This window comes from Vidua chalybeata, chromosome 5 (assembly GCF_026979565.1).
Source record: "Vidua chalybeata isolate OUT-0048 chromosome 5, bVidCha1 merged haplotype, whole genome shotgun sequence".
Lineage (NCBI taxonomy): Eukaryota > Metazoa > Chordata > Aves > Passeriformes > Viduidae > Vidua > Vidua chalybeata.
Window position 1 is genome coordinate 18,333,855 of NC_071534.1, and position 18,668 is coordinate 18,352,522.

Sequence of the window (18,668 nt, forward strand, 5' to 3'; positions counted from 1 at the left end):
TACACCCGCTCCCACGAGGAACGGGAGCAAGAGCCAGGATTCTTCTACTTAAGAAAAAAATAAAGTCAATTTTATTCAAGAAAAACCAAATGCACCCATTGCCACCCCCCTCCCCTCAATGGAGGGATTTGGCTCTGCTGTCAAAAAATCCGGGACGTTTCCCTTTCCTTAAAGGCTGTGATGCTGCCAGCCTGACACAGTGAACCAGCTCCTTGGGGAAGCAAGAGCCTGCTCTGGTGTGAGGTCATTAGCACAGGTGAGGAATCACAGGGTGGCTGTGTCAGGTCCTGGGCCAGCCCCTCACCTCTGGCCCCATGGGAGCCCCTCAAGTTGTCTCCCTCCCTACTTTGGCCCTGCTATCACCACACGCCCTCATCTGGCTGCCCTCTGACAAGGGGCTTTGGGGACTCATTTAGAGAGGATGAGCCCCAAAGAGAAGGGATGGGGCATGGGCTGCAGGACAGGCTCTCAGTGGCTCAGGGCTAGTTCCCCAGCATCTTCAGCATCAGCATTGCTTGCGCTGCAGCCACCCACTGGCTACAAAGAGGCTAAGTACCGAAATTCCTCCTGTCCAAAAATTCACTGGGCATTTGCCTCTCTGTGGGAACCTCTGTGGGACCTGCAGTGGCCCCAAGATGCCATGGGCCAGGAACAGCTGCCATCAGCATTTCCAACTACATCTGGACAATGAAACACACATTGCTTGGCGAAACAGCCGCTGGAAAAAGGGAAGGTCTGACCTGGCAGAGGTAGCAGCTGTGCAGAGACCAGGTAGAACCCAGTGGGGGGTGCCAGTGGGATCACCCGTTTAACTAAACAAAAAGCAAAACTGAGAGAAGCGGCATTGCTCATGAGGCTGTTTGGTGTGACATATGCCCCAGCCCACCCGTGTTGGAGGAGGCACCTTCAGCGTGGGGTGTGCTGCAGTGAGGAGGGAAATGTCAGAGAGGTGTCCCCCACACCCCACTTCCCCAGAGGCAGCAACACCCTGACCAGGGGATGGCTCCAGCGTTGCCCTGTCTGTGCTTTACCTCTGCAGAAGGGATATCCCACTTTAGCCCCTTTGGGGCAACCAGCACCAGCAAGCAACCTCCACGGAACAAAAACAAAAGGCAACAAAACAAAACCCACTGCACAAATGGAAAGGGAACGGCCAGGCACCGGCCCAAAGCTGCCAAAAAGGGAGCAAGCCGCTCTGTGTCCCAGTGGTGTCACCCCCACTGCAAGGCACAAGTTCCAGCTACAGCTCCGACTGTGAGCGGGAGATGCGTGGGCCCTTGCGGATCTCCTTCCGCTTCTCTTCCTTCCTCCTCCTCTTCTCCTCATCCCGCAGCGCCTTCTGAAAGGTGTCAGCACTGGGGAAAAACTGTGGGTTGACAGCAAGGGGTCAGCATGGCACAGCATCCACAGCCTCCCAGAGGCACAACCCCTCCAAACCCACCAAAGCCAGTGTACAAGCCTCACAGTCCAGGGAGCTTTGAGCACAGATGCAGCACGAGGCAAACAGAGCCCAACCATGAGACAGGTGACCACACAAGGGAGGGCACCAGGTGCCCAAAGTAGAGCACAGATGGGGAATTCAGTGTTTGTGTTTCAGCCATGCTTATTCAGTGACAGGGGCTTTTGGCCATTTCCCACAAGCCACCCATTCCATTCCCCAGCCAGCTGCCTGGAGCCGCAACACGGATGGGGAAGCCCACGAGACAAGCTGGCAGCATTGCCATCTTACCTCTGACTGGTCCGTTTTAAAGGGATTGCGGTAATCGGGCGATTTCTCACTGATTCCTAGCTCCTGAGCCATCTGCAGAGCAAAAGGGAGACCTCACTGGGGAGTGGTGCCTCCTGCTTGCAACTGTGTGACCAGGGTCACCTACTCTCCCACCAGTCCCCTCTATGCTCTTCCCCCATCCCTCAGCTCAAGGACAGCCCCCAGACATGGGGGGCCCCTGCCTTCCCTTTACCCCAAAACCCTCACCTCCCCCAGCCTAGCAGCAGAGAGGGGGCACAGCAGGGGGGACGAAGAGCCATACCAGCCGCAGGACCTGGGAGTGGGGTCCCTGCTCGAACACACCCGTCAGGTTGCAGAAGCCGATGCCCCAGCGGATGAGGCTGTTCCAGTTGGAATTGCGATCGAAGTAGTGGTGCACAATCTTGGGGAAGCGCAGGACGACGTCCCCGAAGAAGGCAGTGTTCTCCACCACATGAGAGTATGCTGTGGGGACAGCCACCAGCTCCATCAGCAGAGGCTGAGGGCTCCCCAGCATGAAGTGGTCAGAGAGGCAGCAATAGGGTCCCCAACAGACAGGGACCAGCCTAGGTCTGGTCTGGATACACAGGGGTTTTGTACCTGTGTATCCAGCACTGGTCCCACAAAGAATGTCTGTGGTGCACCAGAGCACCAGAAAAAGGAGAGGGGTAAAAGCAAGAGAGGACATACCATCCTTTATCTTCTCATCCTGAGGGAAGGGCCCATCAGGAGGCACATCAGCAGCAATAAGGACAGCACGGGAGTCCTCTAGCACCTGCCAAAGCTCTTGGTCACTGCTTTGTCCTGCCAGCCTTGCCCTGCCCCTGGAGGTGCTGCCACAGCTGCCCCACTTTGAAACTCCATGGCATCCTCCCTTCAGGTCCAAAAGCTCACCTGCCACACACTCCACAGAAGCCCCCAACCCTTCCCATTTCTGCCCACCCATGTGGGCTCAGAGTGCAGCCTGCACTGTGGCTTACTTTGAAGAGTCCCTTGAGCATGATGTCAATGATTTTGTACTGCTGGTTGACGTCATTGAGCTCAATCAAGTTCTTCAGAGCATTCATCTGGTCCTTGCGCTTCACCTCAAACAGCTTCTTATCTGCACCACTGTCAAGGGCACTGTTGACACTCTCCCACCACACTGGTGCTCTCCCCCCTCCACAGAGCCTCTGGCACCATCCCAGCCCTCCCAGTTCTCCATGAGGTGTCTGAGGGGCAGTACCTGAGCCAGGATGAAACACAGATTTCCAGTGAACCCCTTGCCCAAACACCCCAGCAGGGCCCTTAACAATGCTGAGACCTTGTGGGGAGCTTTCCACTTGCCAGTCTATGCTCTGGCTAATGGGCTGGAGGAGGAACATGAACTGCCACCTGTGGGAAGCACATTTCTCTCTCTCTCAGGATTTTTCATTGAGGTGCACAGAGAGAAATGTGCTTGCCACAGCCACCTTCCCCATGGGTCTCCACATACTCATTTTTTCATACTTTGCCTGTTCACCATGGGATGTGTGCTAAGAAGGGCTTGCATTAGCTCACCTCCTCACGGGCAAAAAGTGCCTGTGGCACAGAGGAGACTAAGTGCCACAAGCAGAGGAGTCCTCTTCCACCATCCCAGTTGGTGACCCCAAAGCACTGAGACGTGCAGGTGTGCTCTGCCTTCTGGCTGGCCATGCCACTTCCAAGAGCAGACTGGGAAATGTGCATAATAGAGCAGAAAGACCACCAGGCATCACTGCCATTTCTGCTCTTGCACCAAGCCAGGCACTTGGTTAGCAAGCCCAGGAGCTTGGCTAAAGCCCTTCTACAGAAGGACAAAGCAGCAACTTCCCAGTGCTTCTGGATCCTCTCTTTTCCTCTTCCTTGTGCTCCTTTCCATGGTCTCTGACCCCTTCCCTGTGCATGTGCTCCCTTGAGCTTCCGTAGCCACTAGTGCATATGTGGTCACGAGTGGCAGGCTGCCGAGGATACAGATTTCCAAGCCAGAGTCTACTCTCTGTTTCTCCAGGTCTGTGAAGCTGCCCTGGCACAGCAGCAAGGCCAGTAGAAAGGGGCAGATGATGAGAAAATCCATGTTGGCCACTGCAGCCTGGAAGAAAACAGACCAACAAAACCAATGATCAGTGAGGAGACTTAGCAAAATGAGAAGTCACACATGCCACCTGGAACCGATGGCATACTGCTCTTAGCACCAGGGTCCTTGCCCACCTCTCCCTTGTCCCCATGAGGGGTCTGAGGGATACAGTGGCCAGAGCAGAGCCACATGGTGATGCTGCAGCCAGCTTGTTCTCCCCTGCAAGTGAAGCCCTGATCTCCCCTCTTCTCTTTACCTGCCTGCACTGCCAGCCCCAGGCATCTGACCCAGCACTGACCCAACAGAAAATGTAAGTCCTACCCCTTCTTCCAAAAATAATAGCTAGGTTTTTGCTGGGTTTGTGAGGCAGAGCAGCCCAACAACCACAACAGCAGGTCTGGAAGGAAGAGAAGGATCACTGAGGGGTTGAAGTCCATCTCTCCTTCAAGTCCCAGTGCAACCAGTTCAGTGACCTCCCCTCACCACTTGGGGTATTGGTACCTGGACCCTTTCCTTCACTACAAGCTGGGTGCCACCTGCAGGTCCCACACCAAAAAACAACAGCTGAGTGACCCGGTGGTAACCTCCCCCTCCCCCCAAACAAATCCCTTCCCAGGCAGCATCTGAGGCTTTGCAGGGATGCCCTTGGGCAGAGCTGCTCCTGACCACAAAGGTCCCTCAGACAAAGTCAATGGTTGGAGGAAAAGGTCCTTGAGAATGAGGATCCTCTTGGACAGTCTATACCTGGAAAAGAAGAGCAACAGCTCAGTCCCCAGGCAGCAGAACTCAGGGTGGTCTGTCCTCAGGCACAAGGTTTCCAGGGAGCTGAGCACAGGCCACTGGCAATTACAGAAGTATCAGCTCCTTCAGAGGCATCTGAGCCACCTCCTGCTCCCGAAGGAAAGGCAGATGTGTAAGGCCACCAGAGCTGACCTCACCCTATGACCCATTGCCCTCTTGAGTCCGAGTTTGCCTGCCCAGCCAAACCTGTCTCTGTAATGCCCTAACACTGAAACAAAACCAAATCCCTTCTTCTTCTTTTCTTGTTGCTTTTCTTTTTTTAAACAAATACCATTTCTTCAACTCCAAGCCCATGAAAGAAGCAAAGCAGGCAGCACCAGCAGTTATTCCAGCCCTGCAAGGATCAGCAGCAGCTCCCACCATGTACCTCCTGCTGAGGCCAAGCCAAGCATCTTCACACCCCTGGCAAAGGCAGGGGAACAGTGTCAGACAAACATGAGAAACCCTATGAAATATTTTGCTGTTGTGTTTCGTAAAAGGAACAGACTGTAAAGGAACAGGCCAGAGTAAATACAACCAGCATTATTGACGAAGACATGACTGCCCCTGGTGTGGGCTCAGCAACATGCCCCATGTTTCTGACACAGTGCGGAGCCAGGACAGCAGCACAAATCCCCATGCCAGATTTGGGGTCTGTCCCCTCTTTCCACTGTGGTGTGAGGCTTAAGCCACATTCCAGCCATCCTGGATGCCACAAAGCACACCAACAAGCCACAGTTGTGAAGAAAATTCTCCAGCACAGGCAAACAGATGTTCTGTTGGACCTACCAGCCTGGTCAGCTTCCAAGAGACTGCTTCACCCTGCCAAAAACCATGACCCAAGGACCCAGGGCCTGGCTCAGCGAGGTGGCGCAGGTCTCCCCTCTGCAGAGCCCCCCAGCTGCTCACTACCTCCCAGGCTCTCAGGGAGGAGGAAATGCAGCAACGCAAAAGCAGAAAGAGCAACTGCCCTGGGACCAGGCTCTTGCTTGCCCCTTGGATCACACATACCACCACATAAGGATTGGCTGGCTATTTACCATGCTCATGAAGAAATGGAAAGAGGAACTGGAGGTAGCCAGTGGCCTCCAGACCAGGCTGGAAGGCAAAGAGCAGAAATGCTGCCCACAACAGCTCTGCCACAGTGCCTGTGGCAGTCCCAGCATGCCTGGTTAGGACAGGGGCTGCAGTATCCCCCATTTCCAACACTGGAGTTGGGTGGCTGTAAGATGTTCCACAGGTGCAACAAGGGGGAAGATGAGCTGCAAAAAAACCTGTTCCAGGCAGCAGCAGAGCAAAGCACAGCTCTCAGCCAAGGCAGCTGCTGACCAGCCAGCTGCTGCAGCACAAGGGCCACCAGCCCGCCTGGCTGCTTCCGAGTCTCGCAACAGCGATGGGCTTTTTCAGAGACACAACAGCAAATGCTGGGGTAGGGAGGGTCAATGTTTTCAATGCAAATGTATTCAGATCCTCCTAACACCAGCCCTAAAGATTGTCCCATGAGACGGGTCAGAAGTAGAGGACTGGAGAACCACACCATACTGGAAACCCATCACCTTTTCATCTGATCTGCTGTCACTCATTCTCACATCAGAGCTATTTATTTGTCATTGGCCATCAGGGCTGAAACAAGCCGGTGAAAATGAAGCAGGGCCCGGTTGTTTCTCTCACCCACAAGAAACTCAGGGCCGCTGACGCCATGTGGGACCACCTCAGATTTAGTTCTTTTCACTGCCCTGGCAATTTCACCCCATTTTAACAGCAGAGGACATTCCTTTCTCTCCAGGGCACACTATGTAATGGCAGAGATGGCAAAGCTCCTTGCAGATGTTCTTCCCCACAAACTCTGTCTCATGTCTTCACACCTGCTGAGGGATGAGATGAGACACAAACACTGCAGAGCTGCTCCTATCTTCCCTCCCTGCTCCTCCCTGAATTGATTTCTGCCAGAGACAGCTCTGCCTGACGCTCCCAGAGCAGTCCAGGGAACCAGGGCCTGGCCTGATGCTACAGATGGAAAGGAGTTTCCACCAACATTGCCTTGCAGCCCTGGCCAGCTGGCTGTTTCAGCAGCAAGCCCACCAGTCTGTCTCACTGTCTATCAACCTCTTAATTTAGATGTGTTTTTCCAAAGACATGACAACAGATGCCATGTAATAGATGGTTAGTACTTCCCATTAAAATGTTTTCAATTACTTTATAAATTTTCCTGCAGGAGCCCCATCTGAACCAAGCATCCCTGAGATTTATTCACTTAATGAGCTTGCAAGGCAGAGCCACGCTGCAATGATTTGGTTCCCAGGAGAAACTTTTGCATGACCCCCCTACTTCCCCTCTGCAGGCACTGAAATGCAGGGGGAAAAGCATCATCCTTCACCAGGAGCATGCTGTGGCAAAACAAGGAATGAAAACTCCCTGCCCCATTAATCCATTCCCGAGGCGCTCCTCCAACAAACAGATGAGGATTAATCTTTTGTTACAGATGAGCCAAAAGCTTCAGAAATCAAACACCTCTGCTCAGACTTCCTCTAGGAGGACATATCTATATGGGGCTTACAGGACCAGCTGCTTCAGTTGAAACACTACTGGCCATTTACACCTGCTCGCCTCCAAAGTCTCCCAACCACTAAGCCCAGAAGCTCGCGTACCACACGGTTTGGCAAACCCGATTTCCTGCTGTGATTTCCAGCAGGAATGGGTCCGCTCCAGCCCACCCTCGCGCCGGAGGGGTTCAAGAAGCACCCTGAGGGGCTCGGGCGGCCGCTGGCACAGGAGATGAGGATTCTCCCGCAAGCTCCGCTGAAAGTAAAGGCAATCCCACAGGGACGGTGGAAAGGGGACCAGCCGAACCTACCCCGGCCGCCCTACGGGAAACCCACCCGGAGCCGTGTCAAGTGGACGTAGCAGGCGTCACACCGCAGGACGCGAACCCTCGGCGAGGGACGGTCCGCTCCTCCCGCGGCTCCAGCGCGGGGCGAGCAGGTGGCGATGGCAGGCAGAGCCCGTCGGGCACAGCCCTTTAACCCAAGGTCCAGAGAGGTGCTCCGGGGCCGCACTGCCCGCCCCGCTCATCGGCAATCCCGGTTGCCCGGGATGGGGGGCCCCTGCCGGGTCTCGCTCGGGGAGCACCGGCCACCTCCACCCCGTACCCCGGTGCCCCGGAGCGGCCCCAGGGCTGCTCCCGCCATTCCCTCCTGCCCCGCCACGGCCGGGTAGCTCCCCCCCCCACGGCCCCGCTGGGCCTCCGGGGGCGGGGATGGCTCCCGGGCGGCGCGGCCGGTCCCCCACCTGCGGGCCGGGTGCCGAGGCCGGCGCTCACGCCCGCCGCGCTGCCATGCTGCTGCTGCTGCTGCCGCCACCGCCGCTTCGCCGCTCCGCCCCGCCGTGTCACTTCCTGAGCCCCCGCCCCGCCCCGGCAGGCACTTGGAGGGTCTGGAGGCAGCAGGGCAGCGGCGGCTGGGGCTGTAGTCGAAGGGGGTCACTCGTGACCTGGAAGAAGCCTTCTCATCCCTATTAGACACGTAGTGTATCTGCTTCCCCCGGGATTCTGGCTGAGTCCCCGCCGCCCCTTCCAGCCCAGAGCAAAGGGACCATCCCGCAGCCTCATGAGCCAAGGGCAGTGAGCAGAGCACCTCTCCCACAGCATCCCTGTACGACATCGTTTCTCCAGGCAGGTCTGTATTTTGATAGATCAAGGGCATCAACCAAACCTTATCCCACAGAAGGGGAAACTGAGCCGTTTCAATAACAGAACTTTTTTAATTTCAACAAACCTTTTTCTCAAAATGAGCAACAAGTAACTTCCTTTGTCCATCTTCTCCCTACTACTCACTGGGATGAATGGCAGGATGGGGTCTCCTGCTACATTCTTGCTTTGTTCCTCTGCTCTTTGCACTGCATCTTCTCATTTCAGTCTCCAATGTGCGAGAGGGACACTGCCACACTTCCCAGACATCTGTCATTGACAGCATGAGTGGAAACCAAAGGAAAGGCATGCACGCTATGGGAATTCCCACATTTGACATATCACTGACAGGAAGTTTTCATTACTAAACCAACCCTCCCCAAGCCATGGGACCCCACTCCCAACACAGGTGAGAAACATCAGTGTCAGCAAATAAACCTGAAGAAAAGTTAAAGCTCCATTTTGACCAGAGGAGTTTGTTGTCCATGTCCATGCCTATGTTATTCACATAGCCCCACTGCTGCATTTCAAGTGCATCTAAGATCCTTCCTAACCACCAAAATTTGAAGGTTTCTTAATACATGAAATAAATCAGAAATTAAAAGTAACTTCAGGAATGTAACAAAACCTCCCATCCAAATTCCTTCGTCCCTGTACAGGAGAGGGACTTCATGGGGCTCAATGGCCTCCACCACGACAACGTTCCCTCTGACTGTTCCACAACAGAGCAGTAATATCACACTAGGGGTAAGCATGAGGACAAGCTACTCCTGACAGGACAAACATCTCACCCACCACATACCCTACACATGGCTGATGACAGTGCCCTACAGTGAAGGAAGCCCCCACACCCACAGGAAATCACTGCCACAGCCACTTCCATCACTGCTACACGTCTGAGGCAATGCAGCATGATGAAAACAGGAAGGCAAAAAAAAAGTTTGAGAAAAAAAACCATACTGCATCAGGTTCCCTCTTTCTCCACAAGGCATCTGGGAGTGGCCTCTGCCTCCATTGCCAGAGAAGAGGATTTAGTTTGCAGTGGCAGACTCTAGGGCCAAACAGAATAAAATCTGGTAATTCCACTCAGTGGTTCCCAAATGCTCTCTGCATTTGGAAAGTGCCTGAGTCATATTTAGGTTTCCACTACTTCATGGGCATACTGGCACTAGATGGCATGCAAACAGAGATTAACTCATTGCTCATCCTCCAGGGAAATCAACAGGGATTGTTACTGCTTTGAAGTCAGAGGCTCCCAAGCCTGTTACCCTTTCATCAGACCACCTCTGCTTTATAGATGAATGCAAGCCCAGCACACAGAGCCTTCTTTAATCCCAGCTGTCTCCTCATTTCCAAGATGTCTTCTCAGATTAGGATATGATGAAGTCTTTCATCCCACAGTTAGCCAAGTATAGAAACCACTCAGTTTTTCAATTTTGTTTGCCTTCAGCTGGAACAAGAGAAGCAGCAGCAAATTAAGTATCCCTTCTACCTCTGTTACACCTGCCACACACATTAGCTATCAAAGGATACACAATGTCCTGATGCTTTACACACATGGTCCTCTGTCCCAAGAGGCGATCCAGCAAGGTCTGAATGATCCCTAACTGTTCTGGCTCCACCTGGTAATGACTATTCTGAATCTGAGGGATCAGAAAAAAAGAATGATTTCCAGAACAACATAAAACTGTTGGGCTTGTTTCTTCTACTTCCTCCCTCATCTCCACACAGACCAATGAGATCTTCAAAGGCCAAAGCAAACACCTAGAGATTCCCTTCTTGTTTTCCTAAGCAGTCACTGCTCTCTTACCTGAGAAAGAAAGAGGTGAAGAGCATGAGACGTGGCCTCAGGCAGCTCTGCTATGTTGGCTTCTGCTGCCTCCTGAATAATCTGGCTAATTTCTTTTTGAGAAATAATATTGCTGCTCTGATATCTCACAAACTTGAACAAAGGAAAAAATAGAGACATTAAATAGTGGAAGAGCCACAGAGTGCAACAGTGACTCATCACTTACAAAGACCACTTCTGTGTACCATTACTGCAGCACCATAACCACAGGCCTGATTTTTATACCACTTCTAATGGAACCAGTACAAGTATCTATGTTGATGGTGCTCTGATTTATAGCCAGACTTATTTTGGTTTAAGCTGGGAAGGAACTAAAATAAATGAAGTAACCCTTTAAAACTGAAATAAGTACAGTAAATACTCACAGACCCATCTTATATTTGGAGGGGGAAGGTTCACTTTCATAACTCCTTCCTCTCATTCACTGCCATGAGGGATGTATCTTCAGTATTTCTGCTAGGTAGGATCACATTCCCCCTCTAGCCCACGGACCCCACATACAGCAGGGTAGAATATTGCACTAACTTCCTGTCCTGAAAAGTCAGGTCTGTAAGGTCGAGATGGGAGACAAGCTGCAATGCCAAGCAGCCAACTTGCTCCCTGACTGGTAACAGCAGTTGCCTGTTCTTTGCAAGTTTCCCCTCTCCTCCCCAGGGATCCTAGATGATATAAATAAATGTTACCAACACCAGAAGAACGGGAGGTGCTCACTTACAGCAGCCAGTTTCTGCAGGGTGTGGAAGTTCATTTGAAAGTATCACTATTAATACAGGGCAGGAATACAGTCCCAGGCAAAGCCACAGCAGTATCAGAGACTGTGCTGCATAGCAGGTTAACTACTAATAACCAGGCCACGTGCATTGTACCAACATATTGGGAAAGATGGGGAACAGCCCACCCTTCTGCTGCTCACCAAAGTCATCAGCCTGAGAACTTCTGGCTGCAGAAAGGACTTCTGGCCCCCGCTGAGTAGTGTGAAGAGCAGGAATCGGTGCCACGGCTGTGAAGCAACGTGCAGAGCTGGAAGAGAAGGAGAAACCAATCAAAGACAGCTGTAAAACCGCCAAAGTGACAGGCTGAACCCAGCTAAGGACAGTCTTCAATACTGACCCCAAGTTTTCTCTCCTAGACCCCACACTGTGAACCACTAAGGGGATATTTTGCAATGTTCTTACTTGCTTTTTAATCTGTCACTCTCTGGGCAAGAGTTCAGTCAAGAGGACAAAAGCTTAATAGCTTTTCAAAGCAGAAAATACATATTGTCCATCTTTGTGCTGGTACAGGAAGAGAAACCTTCTCCTGGGGTGTATGTCATATATAAAACAGTGAGAGAATATCTTTAGCCTGGGGGTTTAAAAATAATACCCTCCAGTTTCAATATGAGGACAACTCTCCTAACCTCAGTTTTTATTTAGCTGCAGAATACACTTTGGGTAATGAAGAAAAGCCCTGTAACAGAAGCCGAACAAACTGAGGCTGGATCTGCATCAGACAGTGGACTATGGGGACCAGCCAGGCTGATGGTAGCAATGCAGTGAGTAGAGAAAATGTTCTTACTAAAGAACATAAACGATAACATAACATGTATTAGGTAAGACCATAAGGCTATGATGGCATGAAGTCTTTCACTGAATGCTGAAATTAAAATGTTATTACCTTGTATTTATTACAGGTTAGGAGCATGAGATGGACAAATAAATCAGCTGATATAACTTGTTATACCATAGCAACTCAGATTGTTGAAAAGGTCTCTTTTCCACTGGCAGTCACATAACCTCCCTATTGCCACTACAAGAATCTTTTCTATAGGAAAACAACACTGAAAAATAATGTAAAATATTTTGGGCATATCTTTCATCTGGGGAAAATGAGAAAGTACCAGCACTGTGCATGAACCTGCTCTGCACATTTGGAAATATCTCTGGATCAAAAGAGGGTTTTAGAAAGCCTCAAGTGAGTCAACTCCTAGAGGCAGAGTCCAGGACAGACTCTTTTCAGTCTTCTTGCATCTTTAAGCCAAATAAAGCTATGACCATCATTCTGCTTGGAATAAGGAGACTCATGTTATGCTGATATGAACTTCAGCACCACAACAGCCTAAGTGACAGGTTCAGCTGTTGCTGCAGCAGCATTTCATTAGTTAAATCCCAAATCAGCAGAGCCTCCCCATAACTTTTTTTTTTTTTTTTAATTCAGCCTTTTAATAGCCTCCTTTCAGCTACTGGCTGCATTCATCTGCAGTATTACATCTTTATCCAACCACTTCCTCTCTCCCACCAGTGTTCCTTTTGCCTGGTGTTCATTCACTCCATTCCCTTCTCTATTAGTGTTTAAACAACTGCAGTGAACAGGTCAGGGTACAGAGAACTTTCTGGTTTAAGAACAGAGCCAGCACCTGGACTTTGTGGCAGGAGGCTGACAATAAGCAGAAGGGTCTATTCTTGCCCCCCAGCTGTACAACGCAGTCATATTACGTTATACTGAAAACATGGTATGCATTAGGTCTGACATGCACTCTGGAAACCAAGGTTGGAATTCACCCCTGGAAATCCAGAATTTCCATCTTCCATTCCCTAAGGCTGCCTAGTACCCAGATCTCCCCTCCCTTCCTTCAAGGCCAGACTATGACCAACACTGTCCTTTTGGTAAGACATATCATGTTCAGATCCTCCCTCCCATATGCTTATGGTCTAAAGGTTTGATACAATTGGCCTGAAGGTCAAAGACGATTCCTATACTCCTTCCATTCCCAAACATTTCCCTCTTACAGGGTTGGAGAACTACTTTTTGCCTTTTGGAAAGCACCTTGGTGTCCAGAGCCAAAGTGAAGGTTCACGCCTGCAGGGGAGCCAGGCCCTGTGATCTCATTCCCACAAAGCACAATATTAACTTTAGGCACCCAAATAATTTTTCTTGTTTGGCATAAACTGATAGCACATTTTCCTACAGTGCTACTGGATAGAGAACAAAGAGCTCAAAATCCCTGCAGGAGGGGAACTAGGAGAAGAAAGAGCATGAAGACTTTACCAACATCCTGGTTCTTCACATACAGATATTCCACTAAGGTTTCTAGGCAGGCAACTACTGCCGGAGAAAGAAGCAAGTCTTTCTGGAATAGAAAGAAAAAAAAGTCAAGAGCTATTGCAAGAGGAAATTTCATGAAGTGTCAGGATCAGAAGAGCATGCAGCACAGGAAAATAACACCTTTAATCTCCTTCAAGGAATGCAGTGTGCTGCAAATTATCTGTCACACCAAGGAGCCAGACAGAGATACAACTACTTCTTTTGAGACTAAAAATAATAAGTAACAGCCTCCAAAGAATAAAGATAGGAGCCCAACACAGCTTAAGAGTTAAACAGAAACTCATGTATTAGCCCTGGAGCCCAGCATCACTTGAGCAAGTTAAATGTATGCTGATGCACTCACTACCCCCAAAAGCACCTTGTCAGGGGCATGGGGGATGGACTGGGATTTGTTATACATTTCCCACATCTGTCCCTATGGATGTGGCATTCCTGCAGAGAAAGAGATGGGAAGACAGAAATTGTCATTAGTACACAGAATTTCAGCTACTCAGTTGAGCAGCAGGGAGCACCGCATAGCTTGATTTACCTTCTTTCTCACTGCACTGTGCTGCAGCAAGAGCATTTTCCCTCCTCCTCAACACAGATCTGTAAGAGGTGGAAAATGCAGGGAGAAGAACAAAAAGCAGGCAGCCCCTTTGAATCTGCAGCAGGGTGGTTTCTCCTCAGGTTAATGCTCCTGCTTGAAGCCCAGCACTACTGTTGTTCCAAAAGTCATATTTTATATACCTGCAACTGGACATGCACCAGAAGGTTCTGCAGACTGACAACAAGCGAGAAGACCTGCTGCATGGCAAGGGGGTGCAAGGCACTGTCCTGCAGTGATGATGGCTGTGGTTGAGCAGCACTTGGGGCTGTGTTTTGGCTAACAATCACCAGCAGGGAGGAGGAGAAGTTCTGTCGCAGAACGGCTCTCAGGAATTGCATGATGCTCACTAGACAGGGAAGATGCTTATTAGTGTGTGTCAGTGTTTTTCTCTGCTCTACCCTCTGTGTTGGTGCCTGTACAATAGCATGGGAGAGGGCGACGAGACAAAAATGTGAGCTTAATAGCCCACCAGAGTTGTCTGGCAGCTGCTGACAGCTGTAAACAGGAATGGCAACATAAGTTTCTTTGTTCTCCTTCCCTGAGACACGAACACAGTTCACAGCCAGTTCCAGATGTCACTACCAACCTCCAAAGAAGATCTGTCCCAACACAGAAGAACTACAGAACTTCCCTTTTGCCCCTTCTCACCAGTAGTTACACATTTACAAAGTCATATGGACCAAAGTTTCCAGATTCCCTCCAGCACCCCCACCATCCCATTCCATAGTCACCAGTTCTCCCTTGTTGCTTGTATAATGGTACTAGTGGCTGCTTCCAGACAAATCCCCCTAACAGATGCAAAATACCTAACAGCAGGATTGGCTTCTTATTCCTGAAGATGACTGCATTCAGGACTTCTGTAAGGTCTACAGAGAGTGTCTGGTGAACCTAGAAGAGAATTAAATAGAAGAGAAAAAGTGCTGGTTTGGAGCAGATAGAAAGTACTTCTTGTTCTTAGACAGTATCCGGTGATGTCCACTGAAAACCAAGGGAACAGCAACAGGGTTTCAGGGGGCTGACACAGAAGGGAGAGTTACATCATTGGACCCACATGTTTCCCTCACCACTAGCCTGAGCTGCACAGCTTCCAAACCAGAGTCTTGTTGTCACTACTCCCTGCAGGACCTCTGTCATGCGGCTGTCAGCCTGCCAAGCACATGACGTGGCAGAAACAGCCACCATCAAGGTGGCTCTACCTTAGCCACAGAGCCAGGCAGCAAGACTGAGGAGCCAAGCAGTCAAAAACCAGCAGTGGCCAGAAGCTGTCCTTGCCTGCTGGAGCTGGGGCCTGCCAAGAGCCCAGGGATAGGAACCATTGCATGGGTGAAAGTGGCAGAGGAGTTTAGGGACTTGGGAACTAAGTGAAATAGGAACCATTGTCTTGCGAGGGAAATCTGCAATACATTGTTTCCTTCACAGAACAGTCATTCAAGAGCAAGGGCATGAAGCCTCAGAGAACACCAGAAAAGTTAAAACTCTTCAACAAGCCAGAGAGTTGATATGGGAAGGCAGGCATAAGGATCACAGGGCTGATTCCTTTAAATACTCTTCGAAGAGAGAAATATTCCAAAGAGAACTAGGAGTAGCTCCTGCAACATGGTGGCAGTGGCTACTCATCTTAGAACTGACAAGCCAAAGCCTCTAATAGCCTGCCATCCATGAGCCCTGCTTATTCACAGGGTAAAGCCAGCAGCAGTAACACAGTTAAAATGTAAGTTGGCTATGGCCAGACAAATCCTCACTATTAACATCAGCCTGAGATGAATGCAGCCATTTATTTCTTGAAGCCACTGTTCTCCTCTAAAAAACTGCAGACTCAGGGAGACAGCCCATCATCAGCTCACATTCACAGCCACAAAGGTGCTCTTATGAGAGTCTCCAGGATGCTTTGTGCAGCTCTAGCTACACTGAACGGCAGAAAGAAGCAAAAGAAGTTACTCTTCTGCTTCTTCCCCTTCAACAGAAGATTAGAAACACTGACAATTAGAAAAGCTGAATATTAGAAACATTGAAGCAGTCTTGAACTATTTCCACTTCCCAGCTGTATCTGCAGTTTCTGTCCTCATCTCTGATGCAAAAACATTTCTGAGATGTATATCAAAGCACATCAAGCCAGTGGTATTGATAAAACCAAGCAACAGGCTTATAAGCTGCTAAATGATTGCACTTCAAGGATCAATATGAGCTGAGAGCATCACTCCCAGAAGATGAAGCTCAATACTTGACATTTGACACTAGAACGTTGTTTGGGACTGGCACAGCACCAGACACAGCCCTGACTTAGAAACTGAGAAGGCAGGCTGTACTTAGCAGCTCACAGAGCAGGGCCAGGCTGCATTCCCACAGCTGACAGTCTGTACGAGTATCATGCTCTAAGCCCTAAGCAGAGGTTGCAGGCTAACAAAGTAATGGGTGCAGACTTGGTCTGGGCTGGTGATCTGGAAAACATCTTCCCTCAGCATTAGAAATCCAATTCTTGCTTTTCTGTGCACATGCATCCATGTCCTTAATGTGATTTTATCATCTGTAAACAGGCTTACCAACTCCAAACAGCACACTCTGCTGGGCATAACTGCAAGAGCAGTGCTCACAACTCATGACATCCTCTCTAACTCCACATCAAGAGAGGTCTGGGTAGATACTTCAAAAGGAAACATTTTCTTTGGTATTGGCATTGGAAAATGCTTCCTTCAAACTTGTAATTCCATTAATAGCTGACAACTCCAGCTTAGAAGTCTTATTGGACTGCAAAGCATCAAATACAATGACAGCTGCCCACATTCATAAGAGCTTGCTAATATTGAACACTTGCTGGCCAATAATAGGTTCTATTCCACTATTGATCATTTTAGTAACAAAAAAGCAGTTTATAACATGGGAGCTGTGCCTTTCCATCCCAGTCGTCCCTTGAGAAAGGTTTTTAAATCTATTTTGCTCTGTCCTGAAGGGGAAGGTGATTTGGATCAGGAAGGCTGAGTATGCACTTCTCCCCACAGGATTTGCACCCTTCTTTAACTCTTGAATGATTTGTGTCTCAGACCTTCAGGGACATGCTAGCTTCCAGTCCTGCTGGAGAGGTGCAGCAGGGAATAACTTGTGGAAAATAACAAAAGAGAAATCAACACAATCAGATTACAGGCCAAAGCAAAATACTTTCATATATATATATATATATATATATACACACACACATATTTATTATTAAGGTTTATCCATGTGCTGACTCTGAACACTAGAGTGGTTCTAACCTCAGTATTGTAGCGATGCTGATAAAGCAAAAGGGATGCCACCAACAGCCATCCAGAGCACAGCAAGGCATCCTCAGATGACAGGCAGGCAGGTCTGGAAGGAGGGGACCACAGCCAGGTGCATTCCAAAACCTTCTGCAGGAGTTCTAGCAAGGACACATTGGAGAGCAGCACAGCCACTGCTGCATAAGAGAAACATAATCGGAGAGGGTGATGGGGTGACACAGGTTAAACCAGCTTGACAAGCACAACAGAAGTGCAGAGCACACCCCTGCTTCAGTGAGGTAGCCCAGCTGCCACAGCTCATCTGAGTGAGGCTGTCCAGCTACTGGTATTTATCTCCTAGAGCATAAGCAACTGCTCAGCCAGCTAATCAGCTAACAACACAATAGAAAAGTCAGTTAGAGCTTTTCCCTAGTATTGTTTAATTTTTCTGAACTATGACAATACCAGGATATTTCAAGCTAGGTATAAAAGGCCCATTGCTGTGTTTATGAACAAGAAAAATAGTGATTCTGTCTATCAGCAGCCAATTCTTGAATCATCAGAAGGCAGCAAAACCAAACCAAACCCCTCAACCTAAAAAATCTCATCCAAAGTACGAAATGGTCTCTAATTATAATGCTGTGTCTGGATGGGGAAACATCCACCTTACTTGCTAAGACAGTTAGAATACAGACTCTGACTGTCAAGCTACAACCTCACTGAAATTAACTTAGCAATCAATACAATCTTCCCTCACCTCTCTGTTGACTGCAAGGTGTTGTCTGATGAAGGCTCCAGTACAGAAAATTCAAGGATGGCTGCAGGAGGTCAGTGTCCCTTGGATTGCATTTCCCACAGAGATTACAGACTGGAAACAGAAGAACAGGTGTAACAAGGACACCAACTTAACAGAGCACCTCGGCAAATGAAAGAAGTCAGTCAGTGGGGAGGGAATTCAGATAAAGTGAAAATAAACAGAGCATGGCACAGACAAAGCAACAGGCATCTGCTCTACAGTGTTTGCTTTAGAGAAGACAGTGCAGTGGAGAATGAGTGCAGAAGTGGGGAGGGGAATTGAAAATGGTATATTAGAGTGCATATATCACATTAGGCAGTAATGAATCCAAGAGCAATAGACTTTAGGTTATCTGTTTCCACAGTGAAAAAAACTGCAGTGTGAGTTATCTGTTTCCACAGTGCGAGTTTGATTCTAGTACTAGAACAAGCATAAACAACAATGTGACTGTCTCTCATGGTGACCAGACTGGGGAAAGCCATGGAGAGCTGTGCTCCTCCACTCTCACCAACTTTGCTCACACTAGGAGTAAAATGTCATGTTTGTTGTAACCACCAAACACTTAGCAACAATGTTTAGTAAGAGTTAGGGAGGGAAATCCAGGATCGCAGGGCTCAGCAAAACTGCCATTGGAGAACATTTGGAGAGCTTACAGTTTGAGTAAGCAATTCTCAAAAAACATGCACCAACACGGCCCTTCCATCTAAGAGGCCTCATTAGAGAAGAGTGTCTTGCACATCCACCCCTTGAGAACACAGTCTGGAGGCCAAGGAGGGAATAAATGGGGTGGCTGAGGTAGGGAGACAGTTGTGCAGAAAAATACAAAGCAGA

The 18,668-nt window shown here is 49.4% G+C and overlaps 2 protein-coding genes across 9 annotated transcripts in view; both read right to left on the minus strand.

Moving 5' to 3' along the window:
- Positions 1-48: 48 nt before the first annotated feature.
- On the minus strand, positions 49-7,966 carry CCDC134 (coiled-coil domain containing 134). 3 transcript variants are annotated; one of them, XM_053942537.1, is made up of 7 exons: positions 7,890-7,966; positions 3,719-3,836; positions 2,728-2,849; positions 2,438-2,522; positions 2,031-2,212; positions 1,730-1,801; positions 49-1,366 (listed from the first exon to the last, which is right to left on the minus strand). In XM_053942537.1, the coding sequence occupies exons 2-7, from the start codon at positions 3,819-3,821 to the stop codon at positions 1,241-1,243; spliced, it is 690 nt and encodes a 229-aa protein (XP_053798512.1). In that variant the 5' UTR covers positions 3,822-3,836; positions 7,890-7,966; the 3' UTR covers positions 49-1,240. The 3 variants fall into 3 exon arrangements, with proteins under 3 accessions (XP_053798512.1, XP_053798513.1, XP_053798511.1); XM_053942538.1 differs by lacking the exon at positions 7,890-7,966 and adding an exon at positions 7,481-7,501; XM_053942536.1 differs by lacking the exon at positions 7,890-7,966 and adding an exon at positions 4,566-5,063.
- A 360-nt stretch (positions 7,967-8,326) lies between these two features.
- MEI1 (meiotic double-stranded break formation protein 1) overlaps positions 8,327-18,668 on the minus strand; it is a 38,842-nt gene continuing 28,500 nt past the window's right edge. For 5 of the 6 annotated variants that reach the window (XM_053942499.1, XM_053942501.1, XM_053942497.1 and 2 more), the window contains 9 exons: positions 17,799-17,909; positions 17,057-17,238; positions 14,615-14,696; positions 13,949-14,154; positions 13,163-13,244; positions 11,049-11,155; positions 10,097-10,228; positions 9,820-9,929; positions 8,328-8,556 (listed from right to left, as the gene is read on the minus strand). In XM_053942499.1, coding sequence (XP_053798474.1) covers positions 8,511-8,556; positions 9,820-9,929; positions 10,097-10,228; positions 11,049-11,155; positions 13,163-13,244; positions 13,949-14,154; positions 14,615-14,696; positions 17,057-17,238; positions 17,799-17,909 — 1,058 coding nt within the window. In that variant the 3' untranslated portion in view covers positions 8,328-8,510. Of the gene's footprint in view, positions 8,557-9,819; positions 9,930-10,096; positions 10,229-11,048; positions 11,156-13,162; positions 13,245-13,948; positions 14,155-14,614; positions 14,697-17,056; positions 17,239-17,798; positions 17,910-18,668 lie in introns of all 6 variants that reach the window. The other variant, XM_053942500.1, reaches the window with a different exon arrangement.

Excerpts from the sequence above, each read along its gene's own strand:
- CCDC134 (XM_053942537.1), bottom strand. The coding sequence starts at position 3,821 with ATGGATTTTCTCATCATCTGCCCCTTTCTACTGGCCTTGCTGCTGTGC. Across the intron at positions 2,523-2,727 it reads TGCTCAAGGGACTCTTCAAA|GTGCTAGAGGACTCCCGTGC; the intron begins GTAAGCCACAGT and ends GAGCTTTGGCAG. Across the intron at positions 1,367-1,729 it reads TTAAAACGGACCAGTCAGAG|TTTTTCCCCAGTGCTGACAC; the intron begins GTAAGATGGCAA and ends GTCAACCCACAG.